The sequence below is a fragment of the Cyphomyrmex costatus genome, unplaced genomic scaffold (assembly GCF_001594065.2).
Source record: "Cyphomyrmex costatus isolate MS0001 unplaced genomic scaffold, Ccosl1.0 scaffold58, whole genome shotgun sequence".
In the NCBI taxonomy this organism is placed as follows: domain Eukaryota; kingdom Metazoa; phylum Arthropoda; class Insecta; order Hymenoptera; family Formicidae; genus Cyphomyrmex; species Cyphomyrmex costatus.
Window position 1 is genome coordinate 105930 of NW_017279979.1, and position 16766 is coordinate 122695.

Genomic DNA, 16766 nt, shown 5'->3' on the forward strand with positions numbered 1-16766 from the left:
GAGAGAGAGAGAGAGAGAGAGAGAGAGAGAGAGGACGAATTTGTTTAAATAATGCATTATTGTAACGCAAGTATTATATAACTGGCTCATTGCATTCTTACCTCTAATTTAAAATTTTAATTTTAGCCGAGCTTACTAATATTCTAATTTATCTTTTTTTTTATTAGGTACGTTGACTTATTTACACTGTCAACGGATTACATGACAGATGAAGACGCAGCCTTCATTACTTTTCACCCTTCGCGTTTAATAGGACTTTTCGACATGCTAAATACAGATAGCTTGATAGACTTAATAAGTGGATTAGGAGCACCCAAGCAGAAGATCATGATAACCGTGCCGGTCAATGCGTACAAATTCACTTTGAAGAATCCGGACGAGAATGTTCCAAGATCAAAAACTACGGAGAAGGAACCTGTGTCAATCGATCGTAAAGAGGTGTGAAGTAATTCCTTGAACTGTATTTATTTCAACAGTTTAGCTGAAAGAAATGCGAGTTTGTTAAAGATTATAACATTCAGAGAAAAAGACATAATATTTTTTATATGTTAAATTAATATAATAGTTGAATAAATCGTCTTAATAGTTGCAACAGCTATAAAGTAATTTTGTATTATAACTTTAAAATAATTTTTAATGCAACTTTATGATTGGATTATTACTTAATAGTTGCAATAATAAAATACATAGTTTATTCAACTACGTAGATATTTATATTTATTCTAGAGACCCTATAATTAAAGTCTCCATGACGTAGTCTCATCTGTAATTTGATCCGATATTATTTTTTAATTCACGCCAGTTGTTTAAAATGTATTTTATTATTGCAACAATATCTAACTTTTTTTTGACGATAAATTGTTGCAGAAAAGTGCTGGCGCATCCAACTATTTTTATTCAACAAGAAGTACTTAGATATTAAGCAAAATCAAGAAAAAGTTGAAGTTGCGATTATAGGAGTTTCTAACTTATTCTACATATAAAACTTATATAATTGTAGTCTTTATAATTACTATTACTTTTTCTTTGAATGAAATTTATTTTAAAACTAATTGATCTTTATTATAGCTTTGCGAAGCCGTAAACAACGGGGAATGGATCGTAGAACGAGATGAAGATCTCACGGCGCCTTATGCATTTCAAAACAAAACATGGATTGCTTATGAAGATAAGATTTCGGTCGGAATAAAGGTGTGTACGCAGGTTTTTTTCAGTTGTTCACTCTATGTAAAAAATGAATTACAATATTATTTAAGATTAAATAGAATATCTTTCGGAATCTATTTTTAGCTTTTATAAAAGCAACCGATGTTTGCATCGTTTGTACGTCAGAATTGATTTCAGGGAAAATACGCATTGTTGCGAAATTTGGCAGGATTAGCTTTGCGAAATATTGAAAATGACGTGGAAACCGAGTGCGAAGTACCACTCACGCAAGAAATTTATCGTTCCTTCACGGAGTTTAGAAAAAAATCGAAACGAGCTGTACTCAGTGCGCTAGAAGACGAGCTTCATGTGTGTGTTTTGTGTGTGAGATTCTTTTTATATCAAATTACACCGTTCATATTTTTACTAATTTTTTGAAAATTTCAGCAAATGCAATTTTCGTATCCAAATCATGCGAAAACGTCTAGTTTCCGTGTCACTCGGGTTGTAGACACAGAGGGGCATATCAGAGCTGTACGCGAAAGCACACAAACTGAATTCGTTTGCAGACGGCAAGGTTACTTCGTCCATCCAAAAAGTTGCAATAGGTAATTATGTATGATTAACAACAATAACGATCGTATAAGCTGATTAAATGAAAATATCATTATATTAAATTTGGATTTCTTAATGTGTAAGTATATATAATATTATATCGAATATAATAATATTGTTCTTTTACAGATTTTATCGCTGCGTAAAATTCAATCAAGCGATAGAAGATTATTCTGTTTTTGAATTCGATTGTCCAGCTGGACTGTCGTTTGACGAGCGCACGGAAGTTTGTGTTTGGCCAGGCTCGTTACCTGAAGGTTCACCATGTCCTGGCAGTAGCGAAATTGCTCCTGTCGCCCCGAAGACATTCGAATGTTCTCAACCTGGTTATTATGCGGATCCACAAAATTGTCGTTGGTTCTATGCTTGCATGGACTTAGGTGTGTTACGATTCATGTTTAATGAGTTATTCATATATTCACATATAAATTGTGTGTTATTCAAAATCGCTGAAGAAAGCATTACAATTACAGAACATGACGTGTTAACTTCATTGCAGCATATCTATATACAGTATTCTTTTATTCAAATTTGCTACAAAATAAAATTTTATATAAATTTATATAATTAGATTGATATTGACAGGTGGAGAAGAACTAATGGCGTTTGAGTTCCGCTGTCCGTACGGCTTGGTATTTGACGAGAAGAAGTTAGTGTGCGAGTGGCCTTGGCTGGTTCCAGCTTGCTCGGAATCTAGGTCGAGCTACACCAGAAAGGAATACAATTATGGAAGCTACACTACAAAAACCTCTCCTAGCTTTGGAACTGGCGGTTACGTCACTAATGGTTTACCGGAATACGTGACGACGGGAACAGATTACTTTAACATGGATTATTCTAGAACGACTGGTAGTGGTACCCACGGTGCAAACTATTTTGGAACCACTGCAGGAGGTATTGATAAACACCCTGGTATTTTGATTTCTGGTGCTGAACATGTAGGACTGCCCAGTTTAGCAGGTACTGATTATTCTAAATCCACTAAATATGGAGGAGCAGTGTCTTACCCGACATTTGTGGGAGAAGAACGTGGTACAGAATATTTTACAACGAGCGGCAAAATTGGAGATGGATATACTGGATATAGCGTATCTCCTGGCCAAGATGGCTCTGGATACTCAGTATTTAATGATGGATTTAATAATGGCTTTGCAAACAGGGGATCATTAAAAGAAGTTACTGCAGGCTTTTCCGGATCTACCGCAAAAGAGTACTTTGGAACCGCTAGTGGAAATCATTTCGAAGGGACTGCAAGTTTTTCCGGATCTACAACGGGAAAGTATTCTGGAATCACTAGTGGAAGTGATTTGAAGGAGCAAGGTGTAACTTACTTGGAAAAACCTATCTCAAGATATCCTAATTTAGTAGATGATTATGCAGGAAGCGTTAGTATGAGTAGTCCAATAATAGATACAAGTTATTCAAAAACTCCGGGAAATTACTTCGAATCTACAAGACTACCTGGATCATCCATTGATGGTCACGTTGAATCTACTAGTCCTAAATATGATGGATCGACGAATGTATACACAGGTTCCAGCACGCTTAATGTTGATGGTTTCTCCAGTGTCTATCCAGGAGCAGCGAGACATCAGCCGTCATTCGGTGAAACCGGCCCACCATTCGGATCTGTATCTTACCTCGGTACTAGCGGTAATATTGATATAACAGGATCGACTGATAATGCATATACTGGACCAACAACATACAGAAGACCTATTGGTGCAGGATATTCCACAACTATGGGCGGCATCAGTTCTGGCTTTACTGAAAATGACGTTAGTGTGTCAATTAATTCTGGGACAGGATCAAGTCTGCACAGTACAACGAGTTCAAGTCAAGTCCCAGGAACTGATTTTATTAGTAAAATTCCAAAATTTAAACTGGAAACTTCAGGAATTTCTACAACTTCTAAGCAATTAAGTGTTACTCCTAGACCAACAGGCACTACGACAAACTATAGACATGATAATAAGGAAGGATATACAATTCCTGTATTCATACAACATGAAGAGCCCTCAATTTATAGTTCGACCGGAACAACCGGAGTTGGAGGAAGAGACCATAAAATTCCTACTGGTTACGATATTCAGAAAGGTACTTTTGGTGTTACTCCAACTGGAGCTTTTAGCATAGATGGAAGTAGTACTACTGGTGACTCCTTTTCGGGAACTGTATTCAGTCACGGAAATGTTCCTGAAGTGTTCACTTCTGCCAACAAGAATGTTATCCTAACCGAAGGAGTTCAACCTGGCTACGTAGCCTCTTCTGAAACATTGGGATATGTGAGTAGCGGTGTGAAGACTGTAGACGTAGGATCAACTAGTCCAGGAACTGTAATATACAATAAGTTTGGAATATCAAATCCTACGATTCCAATAAGTAGTCCTTCGACAGCTAACGTCTTTCCGAAAGATAAATCTACTTTAAACATTAATGTTTTTGGACAAACTGCTCCTGAAGTATCCATAGGAAGTTCTATTCAACCAGATTCGACAAGTAAAAGCTCGATTGATAAATCGTATGAATTACAATCAACTTATTACGGCAATCTCCCTGCGAGAGGATCAATTACCTATTTGAGCACTCCAAGCGAAGGCTTGATATCTACAACTCCTCAAATCTATAGAACTGATGAAGGACGTAGCACCGTCATGTTTAACTTCGCTTCTAATACTAGCAAGTATACAGATAATGATATTTCGGACTACAGGTCAACCAGCGTTATTCCTGATTTAATCGTATCCGATAGAGTAGAAGGCACTGGTGGTATTTATGATTCTAGATTCGAAAACCCAACTACTTCAGGATATTCTTTAAGTAAATCGGCTGTTTTCACACCAAGTGGATTTACGAAGACTGGTCCAACCAGGACAGGTATAACCACTGCTGTTCTTGGAGGTGGTGGTAGTTACTCAATAAGCACGGGTGATCGTAGGCTTACTTATAGCCCCGATAATATTAGCGAAAAAGCATTTGAAGGGAATGTTGCTGGATATACTAGAACATCGTCTACTGACGGTCTGTCCGTCACTTTGACTCCACCTAGCTATTCCTCGAAAGCAGCACCGAATGCTCCGGGTGGTCACTTCACCGTACAATCATCTACTTCTGACTACTCGTATTCTAAGCCAACTGTTCAATTTGGAACTAGCGGTGTCACATTCTCTTCAACGCCAGTTGGATTGGCCGAAAATAATGTACCGACGTCAACATCGTTTTTCAACCGCTTACCAACGTCGACAGTCAGACCCGTAACTTCTATATATTCAAACATTTACAAAACGACTCCTTTTGAATCGTTTAAGATTCCGGTTTCTGTTCCAACTGTCAGACCTATGATCGATACCGGTTACAAGATCTCTCGACCGATCTCTCCGACAACCATTCCATTATTAAATGATGATCAATTTATCGAAAGAACGAGCGGTTCACAGACTGCATCAGTATCCATGGCTAATATTGGTTTAGGAGTGCCTTTCCAACGGACTAATTTAAATGGCCAGACAGGCCACAGCTCCTCGTTGGGATACCTCCCGCCAAAGTCGACTGAAGCAGGTGTAACTGCATCCATTAAGAAGTACGACTTACCTACAGTAACTGCACAACCAGAGCTCATCGGGATAACATATAAGAAACCTTTACTGGTCTCCAACGTTACGTATAGCCCTTTCTCATTTCAATCACCCACCATATTTAGGCCTTCCAACACATATTATTCTGGCCAAGGATATTCGACTACTCCATTTTCTGTAGGGACAATCCCTAGAGGCGGTTCTCCAACAAATTTGGACACTTCAAGAGTGTCCACTATAAATCGTGACAGAGGCACCATCAAGTACACGCCAATCGAGTATGATACTTATTCAAGCTCCGGATTTGGTTCAATCTCGTCCAAGAAATTCACTTCGTCATTGCCTTCCACGAAATTGTCATTTTCCCCAAAGATCGACAATGGCTTTGCTGTCACAACGCCATATGGCATTCAACCTTCAACATTCTCATACGAAGTTACTACAAAGTCGCCTGACAAGGGCAAAGTTATTGTCAAGTGGAGCGATCTTCATCCTCTTCTTTTAAATAAACTTGGGGCAGAGTGCACATGCAAGGCCGATCCCTTTGCCAATCTTCGTGGTCCAGGTAGGAAGAAGATTGATTCTTCCAAAGGCAAGGTAAATCTGGCCAACTATGACTCTTCTGAAATATACGTCGATTTCGGTTACTCTGAAGAAGACGACTATTCTACCAACTACAACGTTTTCCCAGCGCAGCCCTTCAAGATTAGTCCACCGAAAACGACGACTATTTCGACCAATGTACCATCATCCTCTTACTTACCTACGATAGATGCCACAACATCTGCGAGGAGCCACCAGCTTTGTTCGGATCGTCGAATGGGCAAGAAATTGGAATATGAAGAAGAAAAGGAAGAAGAACAAGAAGAAGAACAGGAAGAAGGAAAAGAAGAATATGATGACGATCCTGATCAGATAATTAACGGTGTCACCGATTGCGCTAGGCCAGGTCTCTTCAGACATCCCGGCCTTTGTAATAAATTCTACGCTTGTCATTGGGATCAGTGGAAAAAGAAATTCACACTTCACATCTTTAATTGTCCTGTTCACTTATCGTTTGATTCCAGTGCTGGCGCGTGCAATTGGCCTAGTAAGGGACCAGCTTGCCAAGCTAATAATTTATTAGTGTAAATACGTCATTAGGCTTTTATCGGATGATCAGCGTCTTCTTGATATCCTCTTATAATACTCCTTCTACAATTCTTTTATACATAATAGAATAGAAGACATCAAAATCTAATTGTATATTTAAAAATCACTTTTAGTTTAAAATCATTTTTTAGATTTCTTTTAATTCGGAAAATCAATTTGCTATTACACAATAAAACGTTGCGAGTGCAATAGGATAGCATGTTATTGCAAAAATAATGAGCGATTGTTACTTTCACGCGAATTCTCGGCCTTGGATTTCTTTCGGAATTTATCCTAACACCCAGATTCCCAAACGTTTGCATTGAATAGCATCGATAAATATCTCGTTGAAGTGAATCTCTTAGCATCGAAGAGGAAAATCATAGGAAGGTGGAGACTTGTTGAGATGTGAAAAGAGAACTAAATTCAAGGCGATCGAAGTACTGCAGGAAAACGCGTTGTTGATGTAAAAATAGTCCATCATGATAAATATCGTGAAAATAGTGTCGAAGCAAAAAAACCGCTAAATCAATGTATATCATTTATATTTCTATATTTCGAATTTGTTTAAAAACTATTAAATTATTTTATAGTTTCTACATAAATTTAGAATATAAATAAATTTTTTCCGTTTAAATTAAACTATAGTATATCAATAATTAGATTAATTTTTTTCGTTCAATCTTAATCATATATCAGTAGTACGTTTTTTTCTAATAATAAAATTAAGAAGGCAAAAAAAAATCGAATTTTGAGAACATAAATAAATAACAATGCTTGTTCTTTATTAAATTTTTATTTATTGTATAAAAATTTTGTTTTCTCTGGAAGTTAGTGTAGAGAAATAAATATTTCTCATAATAGGCGCGAGTGGCTTATCATCTCTTGCCATTTTATCTGACGTAATAATATCTAACGTGCTACACGACTGATATTCTTCTCAATTCTTTCTGATCGAATTCGCGTTTTCTTTCCCGAATGTCCTGATAATTTTCTGATATTCTTAAGATAATTATTTAAAATTTTCTTATATACTATTCATATATTATATACGCTTGTCTTGATTTTCCGTTCCTATCTTATCTTTCCGTATTTTCACAAAATATAATTTATGCGTTGCTTATTAAGAAAACATAGCGATAATGTCAACTTCTACTCATTCTACGGTTTTGACAGCACTTTAATTACCGTGCCATTTACCAAGCGGTTAATTGAGTACTGTTATGATCTTAATAAAATAATAAATTGATGTACGAAGGTGTATTTTCATTTATTAGCCAACTGACCTTTATCATCCTATTAAAATATCGTAATAAATTATTTTGCAATTCAGTATAACTATTAAAATTGCATTGGATTACAATTTCAATAAAAATATTACAAGCTATAATATGCAAAAATTTATATCAAAAGATATTTAAAAATATATATTCTAACATAAACTTTTTAATATCATGTATTAATTATATATGTAAGAACATTAGAAATATACCAAACTTTAAAAAAGATATTTTTAAAATATTTTATTTAAAAGCATATATAATATTATACTCCTTCTTTACATAAAATTATATTAAAATTAATAATAACATTAAGAGAAGGTTCGATAATAATAAAAAAAAATTAATGTAATTTCACGGGCAACGAGCCGAAATAAAAATATTACAGTTGAGAAGAACAAAAAAGTTATATTTAAATTAATGAAAAATAAACAAATAACAAACGTTTCGACACCGATCGGATCATTTTCAATGTTAACAAATGATTAAATTTTTAACGGGAATTTAATAGAAATTGGAATATTTAGTTTTTACAATTAATGTGAAAAAGTCTTAAACATTATTCGTTAGGATGCTTGCAAAATTGTAATCAATTATCTCAAAATTGTATAGTCAATCATAAACGTCGAATCCAAATTAAGGTTGTCTATTATTTAAGTATATAATTTAAAATTATATTACATATATGTGTTTGTACCTCTCTGTTTTCAGACTTTTTATCTTAAAAATTAAATAATAAAATGTTCTTTTAAATGGATGATTTTAATTTATATTTGTTTATTTTTCAAAATTAAATTATCAATCGTATTCCGTTGCATTTAGGGCATTTGTGTCAAAAAGTATGATAGTACTCTTAAAACTTACCTTTCGTTCATTATGACGGGATGCAGTCACTACCTAGCTAGCCAACCAACTTACCAATCAGCGACTGGAGTAGAATCACGATTACCAATCAGTGAGAAAGAGAACTTATTGTGGTGGAACAAGACGCAAAATGAAAGAAAAGGCTGGTGTCGACGCGCGATTCATTAGTTCGGCCTAGGAGGTGATATAAAGGCATACAGAGGTTCAATTCGATCTGATTTGTCTTAACATCAACTGAGGAATCTAATAGCGCAAAATCCGTCGCTGCCATACCATATTTTACCATCATGTAAGTCTATTATTTATTTTACTGTTATATGATAAAAAGTTATTTTTCCTCTAAGTTTCGTTAGACATCGATTGTAATGCTCTTTACCGTGTTGTAATGAACATAATTTAAGATTTAATTAAATTTTTCTGTGTATTTTCCTCTGTCGTATAATTGTAAATATAATTAAATAATATATTATCGATCAAACATTGTATTATTTATTTCTGTAACGAGATGAATTTCGTAAGCATATTTTCATTTATATGAAGAAGTTTTCAAAAGAAAATTGCAATAACGCAATATAATAGGAATGCAAATCAATCTTGCAAATAAGTGCAAAAAATAGAAATGTGATAATCGTCGACCTTGCAACTAGCATCTCACTTTGCAGTTCCGATTACTAATAAAGGATTTTTCTGTTTATCATTATTAGATATTTAAGTGTTTTCAGTATTGTAATCACGTTATTAAAAGACAAATTCAATATATTATGCACAGTGCATTTCGATCTAATCAATAACTTTTAAATTTATTATAGATCTAATCAATAATTTAAATTAAACATTAAATTGTGATTCTACTATTTACAATAGTAAAATTTGAATATTTGACTTGTGCTTTTAAATTGTATAATGAAAACATAATATAAACATTTCGTATTGCAAACAATGCAAACAATTTATGAAAATTTCATTAAAAATACAGAAACGTTTAAGTTTCACATGCACAAAGTTTCATTAAAATTAATTTCTGATATTATTACATGTTATAATATATTCTTCAATTATCAAAATGTTTTTTTCACGAAAGTTATAAAAATTTATTATATTTTAATATATTTGTTCTTACATTACTAACAACAATTTTTAACACCATATACAAAAAAGATTGAATCAGAAAATATAAAATAAAAGATTTGCAATAACTTGATAAAAAGAAAATAAAAGATGTGAAGAAGACGATAAGGAGACTGAGAAATAGCCGCGAGCAGTGAAAGTAGCGCAGACCACCGACTGAACTTTACCGAGAATGGTCACATTGGCGATTAAACATCAGACGAACAGAAAAAGAAAAACGATACAAGCGAAAAAAAGATCCTGCGCACGCCCACGTGACATGTTGCATAATAACGTGTTGTTGCTTCGTCTGCATTTATGTTAATTCTCAGTATCGTAATTTCGAATTGCAGTTACATCTTGACTTTATTTGTAAATCTGTATTTAAAGATTCAACTAATTAATTTTACACTCTATTGTCATCAAACGAATGAGATTTTTTTCAGCAAGATACACAAATCTGCTTTAGAAAAATTCTGTAACAATAAGCATTTACTTTATATTATACTATATGATATACTCATATTTTTATTATACTATATGATATACTCATATTAATTGGGAATTATTTAGCAAGAAATTTAATAGTATAATTTAACAAAAATTATTAAAAGCTAAAAGCATGAATGAATTTAAATTTAAAGGGCACTGATATTTTCATATTACATTTTTTGTTTTAAAATGTTACAAAGAATTTGTCTTTAAAATATTTATTGTCAATATGTATAAGTATATTTTATTTATACAAGTTTTATCAATTTGTTATATTAGATTTGCATACCATAAATTGTTAAAGAAAAATTAATTGCACGCAAGTACAACTTTTTTACAAATTTATTTATTAGAATTTGTAAAAACTTATTTTTATTATTTATATGTTTATATACAATCAAATCAAGCTTTTCGTTAATTAATGTACATGCACTCAATTATATGAATAGGGTAATGTGGGCGATGCTGATATTGGCAACGGTCGTGTTGACCGATGCAGCGGTACCAGATCCACCGGAAAATTCCGGCATCACCACGATCGGCTCCAAAAAATTGGCGACTGCCGCTGATTGTGCCGGACTCGTCGCTTTCTCTGCAATCCAAGGATCAGTAAATGTGAGTAAACAATATAGTACTAATATTATTTAGCAGTCTCCTAGTGAAAGTTTTTCTCAAAATATTTATACGAATTTGGAAATACTTTTCAAAAATGTTGAAAATTTCTACAACTTTTTTCAAAATATTTCATTATACATATAAATTCTCTGAAATATTTTAGGATTTCTATGATTTCTTATTTTATAATTTTTGACAAAAAAAATTTTAATCTTTTTCAAATATATAAAATTTTATTAAAGAAATTATAAAACATAAAAAATCTTAAAATTTCACATATAAATTTCGGAATTCGTATATATATGAACAATTCTATAAAATATGTTATAGGCTTTATTCTGAAAAGTGGTTCAATTTGTGTGTGTGTGTGTAAAAATTTTGAGATTTTTTAAAGAAAAGTACATAATTATTTTAAAAATTTTGGGACATTTTGTTGAATTTATATAAAAATGAAAATATATAATGTAACTCTAGAATAATAACTTTTAATTAAAGATATAAAGATATATATCTGCCGACAAGGATTCGATCATTTTATTTTATTTAAAAAATAACTTTAATTTTAATAAAAATAGAAAAAATTTTTTATGATAGAAAAATTAATTTATCTCCCTCTAGAATTTAATTCTTAGAAGTTAATTTTAAATTCTATTTATTATTTATGCATTTCTCAAGAATAATTTATAGGTGTAAATGTATACAGGAAGCTAAGCTCGTTCTCGCTGAGACTCTAGTAGACAAGGGAGTCGGTTATGCGGCACAGACAGGGATCTTCACTACGCATTGTCCTGGCCTCTACCAATTCAGTTTCGCTGGATACGGTAGTACGGATTTGCGGCTGACATTGAAACACAAACTGAACAAATCCAATAGTTGGAGAACAATTATCGGCGTTGGTCCAGGCGGAGGAAGCAACCTCGTTCTGTTAGACGTCGAAGCCGGTGATCAACTTGCCGTCTTCGTTGAATCCGGAAAAATCACCGACGGAGCCAGCTTCACGGGTCACCGTGTTTATAAAAGATAAACAACAATCTTAAACAAATTCAGGATATCGACTCTATTATGGAAACAAAATCGAGATGTTTTAAAATTTAATTTAAAATAATTCTTGATATACAAAAATTAAAATATTTAACTAAAAATTTAAAATTGAAATAAAAATTTGAAATAAAAAAATTTTGAAATATCAGAGAAATCGCAAGAGTATCATTAAATGGATTTAAAAGCAATTATAAAAGAAGGATTAAAACACTTTTGCAAAATTTGAATTTTTTTTGCAAACAAGAACTTTCTTGTATGCTAAAATATATTTAGTTCGTGATTCGTAATTTTACGATGAAATTAACATTCTGTGATAGTTATTTTATTTTAAAGTACAAAATTTCAATAATTTTTATAATTTCATGAGATAAAATAATAAAATATCTAATTACTCCGTATATTGAACATTTCTGGTTTCTAGCTTTCGCTTTACGTTTCTTCTAGTTTGCTTTCTAACATTTTTTGTTCACATTAACTTTCTCCTCGTCTTTCGATTCATTTTCCTCAATACTTTATTATTTCTTTATTTTCTTCACTACGATAACGAGCAATTAAGAAGCAACTTTCTCTGTTTAAATTTTTGTACAAAATTTACACGCACGCGCCGCGCGCGTCCCTCCTTTTCTGTTATACATTCCTTTGATTAAATTTACATTTCTAATTTTTATCATTTTCTGGTCTTCCATATCTCTCTTCTACATATTTTCCATATTTTCTTGTAATAAGATAATTTTATTAAATTTATAAAAAATATTAACGCAATGAATAAGGTTGTACACGTATTTCTTATCAACACAGAGAAAAAGATTTGTTTAGACCCGAGACTTTTATTTACATTTGTTTCATCGAAACAAATTCAATTTGAAATTAAACATATTTTGTTTAGTCAAAAAATTTAATTTTATAATAAATTTATGCATAAAAATTTGTTTGACTTAAAAAAACTTTTTCTCTGTGAATAAACTGAACAGTAATTTAACATCACACAGGTTTCTTTGGAAGAAACACGAAGAGATTTTTATAACATAATTAAATATTAAGTTCGACTTTTTTAGTTTCCAATCCTTTATAACTTTTGAGCATAGGATACACGTCCTCTTCAAGGAATTCGACAACCTGCTCAGGCGCTCTACCGACAAATGTTGACGGGTCCAGCAGAGCGTCGAGTTGAGATAAAATGGGCGCAAAATATGGATCTTTCCTAATCCTATCAATTAGATCGTTATCTAAACCGTGTTGCTTCACTTGAGCTCCAGCTTCTTGCGATAATACGCGGATTTTCTCGTGGCAAACCTAAAATACATAAAAGTGATATAGAGAGAAAGCAAAATTAATCATTTAATGAGTATAATATTCTTTAAACTATTCAAATTATAGATAATATAAAATAAATAATGAACTAAAAAATGAAATCTAATTAAAAATATCTAAGGAGTATTTCGCACTTGTCTATCGCCACCGGCCTTCACCATGGCCATAATCACATTCTCCGTGGACATGAAAGGCAACTCCTGTGCCACGTGTCTGGCGATAACCTTAGGATAAACGACTAATCCCTCTGTGATGTTCTCGAGAGTCATCAGAATTGAGTCGGCTGACAAGTAAGCCTCCGCTAAGACAAGCCGGCGATTCGCTGAATCATCCAGCGTTCGTTCCATCCATTGAGTTGCCGCGGTATGAAGAGTATTGTTTACAAGAACCATCAAGTGACGTGCCACACTGCAACATCTCTCAGAGCGCATCGGGTTTCGTTTGTAGGGCATCGCACTGGATCCAATTTGCGTGCTTTCAAAGGGCTCCTCAATTTCCTTCATGTTAGCGAGAAGACGAATGTCTGTGCAAATCTAGGGAAATTAAAAAGAAAAAGATAAATTCAAGATCAAGTAGCTTTACAATAAAAGAAAAGATAAATGTTTAAAATGGATCCCTTATTTAAAATTACCACATAATTGTCAATAATGTAGATTGTAGATATACATGCACCAATTCAGGCTCACCTTGTGAACGGTCGCACCGAGTGAACTTAAAACATTCAAACATTCGATGTCGACTTTTCTGCTGTAGGTCTGTCCGGTGACAGTGTAGTGTTTCTCGAAACCAGCCATCTTTGTTACGAGAGCATCTAATTGTTTCACCTTTTTAGCATCACCTGTTGATATAAATTTCAACAATTATTATACAAAATTTTTAAAATATTGCATTATTTATATCGGATTGACAAATAAGTTCGTTTGACTTTTCAGGGAGGGAGAATAAAACAATTTTATGCATTCTATTAAAAAAAAAATATAATTAAAATAGATTAGTAATTTTAATTCTATTTTCTTTTTAGAAATTTTCATGAATTTAAAATATGGAAACTTCTTAAATGCTATAAAATGCTATAAAATGTTATAAAAATTGTTTTTATCAGAAATCCTCTTAAAAAATCAAAATAAAATTCTATATGTATATAATTATATATTTCTAAAAATTAATCTCTTAAATTAAGATCATCTAAAAAATTTCGATATTATGCTTCGTGAGATATTTTGCATGTTTCTTCTTGGCGAAAATAAAAGGGTTGCGCAGATTGAAAGATTAAATAAACCGACCGTTAAAAAGCTGAAGAAAAGATGCTTGAGTGCCAGTAGTGCCTTTAACTCCACGAAATTTCAGATCATTTCTAGCGCGACGGATAGCTCTCTCATCCATTAATAAGTCTTGTAGCCACAGCGTCGCCCTTTTGCCAACCGTTGTCAGCTGCGCGGGTTGAAGATGAGTGAAGCCCAAAGTAGGCAAATTGCGGTGTTCATGAGCAAATTTTGCGAGACGATGAATTACGCCGGCTAGCTTTGGAACCAATATATCGAAGCCTTGGCGGAGTATCAGGAGGTCCTTCAAAAAGAAACAGTATCCGAAAATTAGATCATTTTGGATCAGTTATATTTGACAAATTTAAGCCGGCCACTCACATTCAAGTATAGATAAACTTGCACAAGTGGACTCAAGAATAATAGAACAAAAATGAACACGAGGGCTGGTTCGTCGCCCGTTTATATAGAGCCAGCTTGATGACCGGCGTGCGGAAACGTCGAATTTTCGGGCAAATTGGGCAGTAAATCATATTTTCATTCAAAATCAAAAATAGAACTCTCGAGAATGTCAAGAATGGCTGTACTGATCGTCTATTCTGTGCCAAAAAACTATCCAATTTTTTGTCAAATTTGAATGGAGACAGTGTGTTACCGCTCTTGTCCAGCCATGGATGACCATGTTTGAAGATATCTTTGTTCAGATCATTGAAGATGGCTCAAAGTGAAGCCGAAACGTCTGATATATAGTTATAAGTATAAGTTTATAATAAATAATTATTAATTCGCACCAATTACCGCAGATTGACTCTCATTAGTCTGTTTCGTTTTTGTAATTTGATATTTGCATTCATTAATTTTCTCGGTAATTAGCAATTGACTTAAGATTTGATATAAAGATAAATCGAATTTACTACGCCCTTAGTATCCGGTTGATTAATCGTTAACTAGCGTGGAGGCGCGAGCACGATACCGCATTCCAAGTTTTCATAATGAAGTTTCGTCGTATCTGTCATCGCGAACTCTGAGTGTCGCGTGATAACAGATGTGCGTGAAGTTAGCACCGCTATTTTGAAAAAAAAATAAAAATAAAATTTGTGCTGAATTGTGCTAGATTTGTGCTACATTGTGCCGCAAGAATTAATGACATAACTCAAAAAACAAAGCGTTAAATTGAAAAAAAAAACGTTTTTTTCAATTTAACGCTTTGTTTTTTGAGTTATGTCATTAATTCTTGCGGCACAATGTAGCACAAATCTAGCACAATTCAGCACAAATTTTATTTTTATTTTTTTTTCAAAATAGTGGTGCTAACTTCACGCACATTGATAACAGTGTACCCTCACGTTCCTCGCGCCGTATTCGCTTATTGTATTACGCATTTTTATTACAGCGTGAAATATAGATTACTTAGCATAGAAGAGGCTTTATGCGAAGAATTAATTATGCGATCGCAATTGCTACCTCAGATAGCTATCGTTAATCAATTATCTATCGTTATCGCGTTGTTGCATGTCTCCATATACCACGCTACAACTGAGTTGGCGATTCCGTATTACTTAGTAATGTTGAGCCTTTAGTTCGAATCTTCTTTTGTGATCGAGTCATCGTGCACTTATCAATCAAATGTTTTAATTATCGAGATATATATATACACAATTTTAATAGTCGGCGCGTGTCGCTGGATGGTGGTGTCCTCGTCGCGCGCGGCGACACGCGGAAAGATAGCAGACTCGCAGTTAGAATTTAGATACGGAAAGCGCGGGAAAGGAGAGAAAAAAAAGAAAGGGGCGAAAAGAAGAATAAACGACCTGACGCGCCGGACGTAACAAAGACTGAATAAAATTTGAAAAAATTTCAATATTTTTAGAAATCTTCATAAATTTAAAACATAAAAAATTCTTAAAAACTTCATAAAGTATGAAAGTTTTTTTTATTAGAGTAGAGAGAGTAACTAAAAAAAACATAATTATTGTTATCAAGAGAAATAAAAAAGAAAAATATCTTATAATATAGAATAAAGGCGGAAACTGTACCGTATTATCGCCCACATAACAGCTAGTTGCACCAAGATGGATAATAGGCGCAGCCAGAGGACATTGTTTACTGAATACATGAACGTGCGCCATCACATCGTGTCTCCTTGCCTTTTCTTCTTTTGCAGCGGCTTGGAAATCGATGTCGTCCACGTGAGCCTCCATTTCGGCGATTTGTTCCGGTTTGATCGCCAGACCGAGTTCCTAAAAAATTATCAATAAATACATTTTTAGATGATACCGTCAAGAAATTCGTTATTTCGGTTAAGAAAAAGGAAATACAATACGATG

At 33.4% G+C, this 16766-nt stretch overlaps 2 protein-coding genes across 4 annotated transcripts in view; one reads left to right on the top strand and one right to left on the bottom strand.

Moving 5' to 3' along the window:
* Positions 1 to 11952, top strand: part of LOC108779326 (mucin-12) — a 17054-nt gene extending 5102 nt beyond the window's left edge. The window contains exons 6-13 of one of the 3 annotated variants that reach the window (XM_018546720.1): positions 168 to 438; positions 1069 to 1191; positions 1345 to 1515; positions 1594 to 1754; positions 1891 to 2141; positions 2347 to 6463; positions 10660 to 10825; positions 11529 to 11952. In XM_018546720.1, coding sequence (XP_018402222.1) covers positions 168 to 438; positions 1069 to 1191; positions 1345 to 1515; positions 1594 to 1754; positions 1891 to 2141; positions 2347 to 6463; positions 10660 to 10825; positions 11529 to 11849 — 5581 coding nt within the window. In that variant the 3' untranslated portion in view covers positions 11850 to 11952. Of the gene's footprint in view, positions 1 to 167; positions 439 to 1068; positions 1192 to 1344; positions 1516 to 1593; positions 1755 to 1890; positions 2142 to 2346; positions 6987 to 8791; positions 8901 to 10659; positions 10826 to 11528 lie in introns of those variants that run through there. The other 2 variants (XM_018546718.1, XM_018546719.1) reach the window with 2 other exon arrangements.
* An 872-nt stretch (positions 11953 to 12824) lies between these two features.
* The window catches only part of Adsl (adenylosuccinate lyase), a 48033-nt gene continuing 44091 nt past the window's right edge, over positions 12825 to 16766 (bottom strand). Inside the window, exons 2-6 of the mRNA XM_018546721.1 lie at positions 16476 to 16679; positions 14461 to 14743; positions 13864 to 14015; positions 13312 to 13710; positions 12825 to 13159 (exon numbers count right to left, since the gene is read on the bottom strand). Coding sequence (XP_018402223.1) covers positions 12896 to 13159; positions 13312 to 13710; positions 13864 to 14015; positions 14461 to 14743; positions 16476 to 16679 — 1302 coding nt within the window. The 3' untranslated portion in view covers positions 12825 to 12895. The remainder of the gene's footprint in view (positions 13160 to 13311; positions 13711 to 13863; positions 14016 to 14460; positions 14744 to 16475; positions 16680 to 16766) is intronic.